Source organism: Athene noctua, chromosome 17 (assembly GCF_965140245.1).
Source record: "Athene noctua chromosome 17, bAthNoc1.hap1.1, whole genome shotgun sequence".
Taxonomy (NCBI): Eukaryota; Metazoa; Chordata; class Aves; order Strigiformes; family Strigidae; genus Athene; species Athene noctua.
The window spans coordinates 8,625,496-8,635,526 of NC_134053.1; the positions used below are offsets into that span (position 1 = coordinate 8,625,496).

The 10,031-nt window shown below is 43.6% G+C and overlaps 1 protein-coding gene across 11 annotated transcripts in view; it reads left to right on the forward strand.

Moving 5' to 3' along the window:
- Window positions 1-9,368, forward strand: part of FBRSL1 (fibrosin like 1) — a 550,917-nt gene extending 541,549 nt beyond the window's left edge. For 10 of the 11 annotated variants that reach the window (XM_074920676.1, XM_074920683.1, XM_074920677.1 and 7 more), the window contains 4 exons: window positions 1,460-1,537; window positions 3,314-3,397; window positions 4,421-4,661; window positions 6,378-9,368. In XM_074920676.1, the coding sequence (XP_074776777.1) occupies window positions 1,460-1,537; window positions 3,314-3,397; window positions 4,421-4,661; window positions 6,378-7,611 (1,637 nt within the window). In that variant the 3' untranslated portion in view covers window positions 7,612-9,368. The remainder of the gene's footprint in view (window positions 1-1,459; window positions 1,538-3,313; window positions 3,398-4,420; window positions 4,662-6,377) is intronic. The other variant, XM_074920684.1, reaches the window with a different exon arrangement.
- The last annotated feature ends 663 nt before the right edge of the window (window positions 9,369-10,031 follow it).

A 10,031-nucleotide genomic window follows, 5' to 3' on the forward strand; every position in this document is an offset into this window, starting at 1 on the left:
TCGTAATCCTCTTTTCTATAATACGGAGTTGTCACTTGAGAAGGCAGTGACTGGGTAAGTGAGCTGTTAGAGGAGAGCCCATATTCACACCCAGTATGTCTGCTGCTGTTTGCTAGAGTTGAGCTGTTACTCTTCCCAACATTAAGGGAAGGTAACTTTTTACCAACAAAATAGACAAGACGAAGAGCACTGAGGAGCTTTATATAGGTGTTGGTCTATTTTACACATGATGTAACATGTCTTTGGGAAAGTGCTGCTTCTGTCACTGTGTGGAATTACTAGTTTCTAACAAAATGAGACAGTTAATGCACAAGTATTGCAGGTCTTGCTTTCTGCAAGGGAGGCAGAAGTTGTGTTTTCTTCCGGGCAGCATCTGAAAGTTATGATAATTGCTAATTCTGCTTTTCCTGCAGTAGTGGAAGTACTGGCAGGAAGGAGGCACCAAGAGGGTGTCTGCAGTCTAAACAGTTGGAGAGGGCTGCTCTTGTCAGTGTAATACTGGAGCCACAGAAACATTTTGTCACACACATCTGAAACAAATATTCAAAAGTTGATTTCAGGTGCATCCTGAAAATCATTTGTACTAATCTTAGGGGCAAAAGCCAGGCCCATGAGACTGCACAAACATACTGTCGTTTGCAGGGTACATGGGAGTTAATGTTCCTCCCAAAACCATATGTCCCAGCGGCAGGTGACACCAGTCCTTTTCACGCTGTGGTTGCAAGCCCATTCAGGTTCACATGTGTCTGCCTGCAAAGGAAGCAAATCTCTCATGTTCTGCTCTGAAAGCAGAGCAGAATCTTCAGCACGAGCCTGGTCCACCTTGACATACAGGGCAAACCAGCTTGTTTCAGCCCATTCTTGTCCCTTGCCTCAATATACTGTAATCCAGCATGCTCAGCAGTGGTGTTCCTTTCCCACGAGGTTGCATAGCACTGTAGCAGTGAGCAGTGACTAGGAAAGGGAAAAAATAACTGCGGGGGGAGCCTGTGGATGCAGAGACAGATGTGAGAGCGTAGATGGAGCTCTCAAGGGAGAGGCATGATTGATGTTCCCTGCATGCCTGTCATTAACTGGTGTTTCATATAGACTCTAATCAGTCACTTCCGAGCACCTTCTGTCTGGGCCCATAACCCGGGCTGACCCTTTTTAATGTAAACACAGAGTAATGACTGAAAATGCCAGACAAAGAGATTCACTTCCTCATTACTACAGGTGAGCAGTAATGCTCAGTGCAAGGTCTCCTCCTGCCTCCTAGTGCCCACAGACTCCTTTAAAGGGCACTCAGAGAAATCCTGCCTGTAGCTCACTCAGCTGGTGTTTAGGGTCTTCCCCTGCCTTTGCTGTGTTTAAATCTGGCCTGTGCCTTTGCACTTGGTTCTTGAATGTGATGGCCAGGACCTCTGTGAATGCAAGCAGTCACTTGCCACTGAACTAAAAAGGGACCTTGTTCTCACAGGTGCGACACATCCAGCCACCACCCCTTTCGGTCCTTCACCTCACCACAGCAGTTTCCTGCCTACTAACCACTTGGCAGGTAAGTGTAAGTAAACCCTGCCTTCACCTTTAAACCTCTGACCCATTGCTGGCTCTCTGCTGTGGTCCTGCCTTGAGGCACTGTAACACTAGGGGAGGGAGAGGCTTTAAACTGTCTCAGGAACCAGAAGCTAGCCAGCTTCTCGCCGTGCCAGCTTCCCAGCACTTCCCCTCTGCTCTCCTCCAAAGGAGAAGGGCAGGATTAGCAGACCCTCTCCTGCAAGAGAAAGGGGCATGGCAGAGCAGACAACTCTGTCACTGATGGGACACTGCACAGGAGCTGAAATTTGACCTGTAGAGCCCTTCTGTGCTGCTGAAATGTGCCCAAGGAAAAAGGGAAAATTTATGCAGAGGTGTTTCAAACAAGCCACGGCTTAAAATGGGCCCCTCCCATACCATTTCCCACCTATGAAAGTTCTTGGCTAGGTTCTTTTAATAAAGTTCAGTGAACAGTTCCTGGCAAATAGCTGTTCCGCACATTTTGCCAGCCTTTCAGTTTCCTAATTGGCAGTAAGTAGAGCCTGATTTTCTCAAATTTCCTCATTTTAGAAGCTTACAAGCAGCTCATTGCCAATTAAAGTTCAAGCTCTGTTGATTAATGTTTTAGTTACACTCATCCAATCAGTAAATGTGGCATGCCACATGACCTAGTAGACTTTTTTCTGTTGCAAATACCCAGATTTACATCAATTCCTGAACATTCTGTCAAAATTAACTGTATCTCTACAGAGTCACTCAACTACTTAATATCAAAGGGGAAGGGCAAGAACAGCTATTTAAACATAAGTAAATAAGCAAATAGCTGTTTGCTTAAAGATCCAAGCTAGTTGTGCTATTTGCCTTGATATTTTAAATATAAGGATATCCATGAGGAAGTGGAGAGCAACACACCTCCTGTAACATGGCAAGTTAAAGACTTTAAAGGAACAGTCAAAAAAGCCACTGGGCAGAAGGAGGAGTTGTTTAGAGATGACCAATAGGAAAGAAAACAAGGACACTGGTATGATTTAACCCGTAGCTATGTCTGAAGAAACCTGAGTCAGGCTGTATCTGCTCAGAGAGGAACCTCTTCTGATGATGGTGCCTTTAATGTAAAAAAAAAAAAAAAAAAAGGCAAGGCTTTTTATTAAGACAATTGCCAGTAGCCAAATAGTCAGATACTTGACTAGGAAAGGCAAGATTCAATTTTTGCCTCAAAAGGTTACAAACCTCCCATCCCTTTGTCATAGCAGCTCCTAAGACTACATATTATTTCCACCATCACTGGGATCAAGGAAACTATTATGGGAGAAGATGTTGGCACAAACAGGCCAAAGTTAGTAAGGATGGATGTCCGTAGCAATTAGCTTAGGACTGTCTCTGTGCTCTATTACAGGGAGGGTAGAAAGTTGTATACAGAAACAAGTGAAACAGTGCGTCCCCGCAGTATGCTGACAGAGGAGCCTGCCGAGGCTTCTACTATTAGTACTGATAAGGAAGGAGAGTTATAGCTCAGCAGCAGCCACCCTAATTTCAGCTATTAGACCTTAATTTCTAGCTCGCCTCTGACTGGCATACAAAAGTTTATTACAGCACCTGTTTGCAGAGTGAGCACTGAATCCCTTCTCCATTTTAACGTGATGGGAATTTTCTGTGCAAAGAACCTTGCAATGAGAAGGATCAGCTTAAAGTCTGGCCTAATCCTACTTGGATTCAGACCGTTAAGAAGGGGAGGGGTGCGTTTCATTCTCCAACATTCTTGGCTAAATGCCTGCTAAATCCCTGTTTGCCTTTCCAGATCCATTTAGCAGGTCAAGCACCTTCAGCGGCCTTGGGAACTTAGGCAGCAATGCCTTTGGAGGATTAGGCAGTCATGCTCTGAGTAAGTACTGGCTGGGTTACTGCAGACAAACATCCCTTCCAGAAAAGCCACATGCTAATATTTACAGCAGCTGGTGGTAGTTTTTAAAGAAGTTTAATTCCTAACCTCCATTCTCCTATCTGAAAACACTGCACCTAAGATTTCCAGGTCTCTGCGGTGGGAGCTTTTCTGCATGTCACAGACATCACTAGCTGTGCTCTGTGTCTCCTCACTGCTGAGGGTTGGTACCTTGTGTGCTCCTAGAGGTGCTAGAGCTGTAAGGCCCCCCCTGAGCTCTGGGACCCTATGGGCATCTAAAGTAACACCCTTCAACAGCGAAGATGCATAGTGGAACAGCTGTTGATACTTCTCCTAATTCAGCGTGTAGACTTCCTCTGTAACCATTGCCTGAAGTTTAAATTACCTGTATAAAATGATTTTACTTCAAAAACATGTTACCTGTAGGCAAGACATGCTTGAGAGCCACACATAAGAGAGCATGCTTTTGCATCTCATGGTGCAACAGAAATCAGCTGAAGATTGATGGAGGAAAATCAAGTGACTGTTCTGAAAAGCCTACAGCCAAGCTCTATTCTTATACACACACATACATACCACCAAATAGTCTGGTTTCTTTAACAAAAAAGTCCCTGAATCCTCAGCTGGAGGCAACTGATTGCTTGTAACTACCCACAAATTAAAGTTTTTGCCAGTGAGAGGAGCTGAGGAAAAATATTGCTTTTGTGCTGGAACCCTTGCTGGGGTGGGGGGAGAAGAGGAGCTGGGCATTTTCAGTCATCTCTGAGTTACTCAGATGTACAGTTAAAGCTTCCTCTGCCAATAGAATTAAAAGAGATGGTGGATCTTACACCCAGTGTTGGAGGTATCTCTGTCCACCTGTTAGTAGCTCCCCTTCACCATTAGCCTCCCCATTAAAAAGTCTTGAAAGGACAGTTCTGGTTGTGATGAACATTGTGAAAAATGTATTTGTAATTATTTGGTTTGAATTATTGTTAACTCTTCCTCCCCCTGCCATTATTCTAGCTCACAACAACATTTTTACTCACAAAGATGGCCCAAACCTGCAGAATTTCAATAATCCCCACGAACCTTGGAATAGACTCCATCGGACCCCACCGTCCTTCCCAACGCCTCCCCAGTGGCCCAAGCCCACCGATTCTGAGCGAAGCTCCTCGGTGACAAACCATGACAGAGACAGAGAGCGGGAGCGAGAGCCCGAGAAGAGGGATCTTTCTCTGAGTAAAGATGACAGAGACAAAGAGAGGTAAGCAGTGGGTGCTTTTGAGCACTTTCTCATGGACCTATTTTTCCTCTACATTTTTTCTAATTTTTCCAGTTGTAAAATAATCTTCAGAGCAAAACGTTGCTTGTCTTTGAAGCAGCTGATAGGCCTCTCCCTCGGATGAGCTCAACACAAAAAAAAGACCTCACTGCCTTTTAGCATTTGTCCTTTCTGGAAATATGGTAAGCCAGTCCCTGCTAGTAGGTTAATAAAAACCACCAGGTTGAGGAAGTGAGCATGTCGTATTTGCAGGGTATACTTGGCTGTTTTCAATGCAGTTGCTTTAGGAGTGCTGTATATTCTGAAATCATGAAGGCAGGGTTGTGATGGGTCCTTTGGAGACAGTCATAGTTCTCATTAATGTACAGATATGCTGATGAATTCAAATGTTGGCTGGACATTAACAAGATAAAAATGCAAATGCCTGTATCTGGTGCAGTGTGCATGAACCATTAGCAATACTGATTTTTAAAAATTGCACTGTAGACAAACCCTTATTAATGATGACAGGTCTGTATCACCTGGGCTATAGATAGTTCATTAGCTTCCAGTTACAAGATTTTGAAGCTGCAAAACCCTTTATATTTCAGAGCCCAGTTGTCTCCAACAGGATACTTCTTTGTAGGCAATAACAGCCTGCAAGGCTTAGATGTGTGCATTTGACTAGTGATAGGGGCTTCATAGTTTTCCTGGAGTGCTTTTAATGACATCTTCAGGCAGTGCCTGTGAACAAGATTAAATGGAAGCAATAGGCCAAAAATTATCTTGCTTTAAAAGCACGTTGTCCGACACCCGTGCGTGGATAGTCTGTCAGACAGGACTTCTTGGGTTTAGTGTAATTCATTTGCAAACCAAGGCTACTTCTGTCTCAAGAGTATTCACACAGGGTTAACATCTCTATTACATTTTTATTAATTCAGCTTAAGCTGTCCCCACCATCACTGTTTGGACATGGTTTAATGAACCACATGCTTGACCAGCAATCAGGACTACCAGAGAGGAAGAAATCTGGGTTAGCAAACGTAATCATAATGGATAAATACTTACAGAACTCCTCAAAACAGCTCCAGCTTTCAGCACTTGGGTCTTACAGCTCTCAAAAGCAAACCCAGCATAAAGCTTAGGCACCAGTGAGCCTCTCAGCTGCATAATGCAGTTATTTCAATCACACCATCATACTTTACATTTAAAGTGTCTCTCGTTCAAAGTGCTTTTAAAAGGTGATCATTATTTATTCCCCTCTTAAAGAGGTGGGAGTAACTGTGACTAATTGGCTTGCTCAGAGATGGAGGTGCAGTTAGAAATGTAAACCCTCATGCCTCTCTTTCTAAAGCATGGACATTGTCATCGAACCCCTTGTTCGTCATAGCAGGTCCTCTCGAAACAGAGGTCGATCACTCAAGCTTCATGGCCTATTCAAGGATTTTTGTCCTGAAGGACCTAGTTTACCTGCCAAAACTGCCAACAACAAAAGCTCTCCTACAGCTCCATAGGAAAATAAGCATCATCTTTTGGCTGCTTCCAGTTGATGAGGCTGTGATGTGTAGCATCACAGCTATAGCTGATGCTGGTGGAGTTTTTCACATCAATTTCTGAGCAATCTCAAAGTACACAACTTAACATAGCACTATGCATGTCCAACATCACATGTATGTTTGTTCACACAAAACGAAGGATGTATGTTCTCTCTTTTTACAGAGACCTCATGGATAAAAACAGACATTCAAACAGATCCTCACCGGCATCGGCTCCAGTGACACATCAGATAAGCAATCTCATCCGCAGCAACAGCCAAACCTCCAGTGATCCCATCAGGCAGGTTAGCCTTGGTGAAAGGGAAAGGTCCAAAGAACCCGAGCGCGAGCACCCCGACCGGCTGAGAGAGCCGCCTGTAGCAGAACACAAGATTAAAGAGAGCCGTTCCCCAGTGAAGGAAACTCCAAGCCATGATAAGAGACCCTCTGAGGACAATACAAAGCCAGTAATCCAGTCTGTGTCCCCATACAGCAAACCTGCACTAAGTGAGAGCTTGAAGCTTACCAATCTAATGAGCAAGGACATGGAGAGAAAGACAGAGCTTCCCAGCGACCTCCAGAAGATTAAGAATGACATCAAAGTCAAAGAGGAGAGGAAGGAAGATAGTGATGTGCTGGTGGTAGGGTCTGAGCCTTCACAGCACTCCCGATCAGTGGAGCATCCCCCTCCACCCACTTTGCATGGATTGTCATTGCCTCACTCGATGGCTGCCTCTATGCCCATCTCCATGGGCAGTGTGCACCAGATGAACAACATGAACGTTCTGGACCGCAGCAGGATGATGACCCCGCTCATAGGCATGAACCCTTTGTCAGGAAGAGAGAGGCTGCCGCATCCCGGATTTTCTTGGGACCCGATGAGGGACCCGTTGCGAGATGCCTACCGGAGCTTAGACCTGCACCGTCGAATGGACTTTCAGCTCCGGACGGATCCTATCCACAGGTTCCCTACCACCTCTGGGTTTTACGACCATGAGCGTTCTTATAGAGACAGGGAGCCACACGACTATAACCATGAAAACCTTCTTGAAGCCCGCCGAGAGCAGGAGCGGTTGCGGCAAGTGGAGGAAAGAGAGCGCTTGCACTTACGGGAAGAACTTGAGCGTGCCAGAATGCACCACTTGCACTCGTCCCCCATCGAAAGTCACCTGGCACACGTGCCATCCTTCATGCCTCATTTAAGCGGGATGCATTACCCCAGACTGAGTCCATCCACTGCCATGCACAATGGGATTTTAAATAGGAATCCACCAACTGCAGCGCTGAGCGCCCCACCGCCTCTCGTACCAGCGAGCAGCACCAGACCTGCCTCCCCACGCAGGACTACTCCACTCACAAACTCAGAGTCCAGGGACTACTCCCCCTCTAGGAACCCCAAAGAAGTAGAGGCACGATAGTCCCCAACATCGAATTTTAAACTTGCCTGTATATAAAACAAACAAACAAACAAAAAAAAACAAACAGGAAAAAAACAAAAAAACAAAAAAAACAAACCTTTTACAAAATGCACTGCTGTAAACTTTTTTTTTTAATGTAAAATTTGTAGAAGTTAAGCACATTTCCATAAATAACGGGGTCGGGGATGCAGACTTTCCAACAAGAAGGTTGCTGAGAATGGGAATTTAATATATAGGTATTGATTTTTGGTTTTGTTTTTTGTTTCTGTGCTAAAAAAAAAAAAATGAGTTAAAAATATCAAGTTTGTACATTTTTTCCCAAATGTGAGAAACATTTTTAATGAATTTGTATTTTTTTTAATTTTGTGCTCTTTATTCACTTAAAAAAGATAAAATTTTGCTTTTGTTTTTAGTTAAATTTGCATTTTAAAGGCCTCAGATCCTTAAGAAAAAAATACCCAGGGTTTCTTAAAAGTATTATTTATGGAAATACTGTAGTTTTACAGTCCACTGTGAGGTTCCCTTCTGAGGCCAATTGATCACTTACCTTGGTACTTTGGAACCGAAGTTACAGATATATATTAAAATATTAATAATAATAATAATGTACAAAACTGTTTGTTTTTTGCCTTATTATATTATGCAGAAATTTAAGAGGAATTTTTTTTGACTTCTTGTTTTAAACAAAAAAAAAACAAAGAAAACAAACTGTAAATATTCTGTTAATATAAATGTACACCAATATTAAATTCTTAACATAGGTAGACTTTATAAAAATGGTTTCTAGAACCACTCTGGTTATTTGTTAACATGGTTACAACTCATACTCTTGTCACAGTCAGAAATTCACACTCAGAAAGCTAAGTACGGCATATATACTTCAACTATGCAAGAACTTGGAGGCAGGTCTTAGTGGATGTTGGGGGGAGGAAGGTTTAAAAAAAAACAACCCAAAAACAACCAACTCGCAACTATGGAGACAGAATGGAAATGGCATGTGAACAGGAAGAAGGATGCTTGTGTTTAACAAAAAAAAACAAAACAAAAAAAAAAAAAAAAAAGAGAGACTGAATTTTTTTGTACAAACACAAGGGACTGTTCGTCAAGGAAAGAGAGAGACACACGCTCCTGGAAGGGAATTTTGGTTTCCTACTTTTCAAGCTGGCAAAAGCAGATGGAACTGGCACAGTACCATGCGGCAGACCCTTTCCTTATTTTTTTTTCCTTTTTTTTTCTCTTTTTTTGTGTTGTGGGCAGGATCGCTGGCAAGCAAGGACAATTTTCCGTGGACCCCTTGTGCTAATTGTGCAGTGTTCTTATTGGAATCTGTATACAAGACAAAGTAGAATTTTAGGAGTGCAAAAAAAAAAAAGTCTAATGGTTGATTAAAAAAAAAGAAATTCTGATATATTATCTATAGTACATGAAGACCATAAGCAAATGTTTGTTTCAGTGTGGTTCTGCCTTGAACTGCTTTTTGGCATGATTTATTTTTTATTTCCAATTTTACTTTTCATCCATATGTAAATTTTGCCATGTTTTACTTGCTGTACCATCCCCCCTCCCTTATTTTATTTTTCAGTGTCCATGTTTTATATATCCTGGGCTTTTTCTCTCTAGTTAATTCAGCCATCCGCTACTATTTTCTTGGCTCTGTAACTCTTGTTTCCCCCCCCTCCCCATCCTCCCCCCTGCACCCCCTGTAATTTTAAACATTCAGTTTCCTTGTAGATCAATGAAGATAAATACAACATTGATTTTGGATGAAAAAGGTAGTTGAGTGTTTGTGTGTCGTAGCCAGTGCTGTTGACTCGGAGGCTAATGGTTTATTGACGGCGCTTCGCGGCTGGGAGGAGGCAGCTGGTGGAAGGGGTTGGTGCTGGGAGAGGGATTTTATTTTCTTTGTGGATCTTTGCCGGCAGAAGGAACGTGGCCCGTAAAATGCTTCGGAGGGTCGGGATGGGGGGAGGAGAGCGGAGCTCCCCGGCAGCTCTCCCCCCCGTGGCCCTGGTGCAGGGGCACCTGGGGCTCTGCGCTGATCCGGCCCCTTCTGCTGGGGGGACAGAAGGACAGACAAGGGAGCGCAGCCTCTGGGCAGCAGCTCCTTGAAGGGCTGGAGCTGCCAGCATCACTACAGGAAGGTTGTCGCCTCAAGCACTGTTCTCCACGTGCATTTTCATTTGCTTCCCCAGCTTTTCCCGTAGGCTGAGAGCAGACATCTGCAGGGGGATGGAAAAGTGCTCCGAGCCCCCTCACTCTCACTAACTGATTTAACAGTGGGCGACTGTGCTTTAACAGCATGTTACAGCTTCTGTTTTTAAGTTTGCGTGTGACTAAATTACCAAGCATAAAAAAGTAAAATGAAATAAAATAGCAGGGTCCTTAATCTGATGAAAGGAGGCTTAAAACAAAATAGGCAT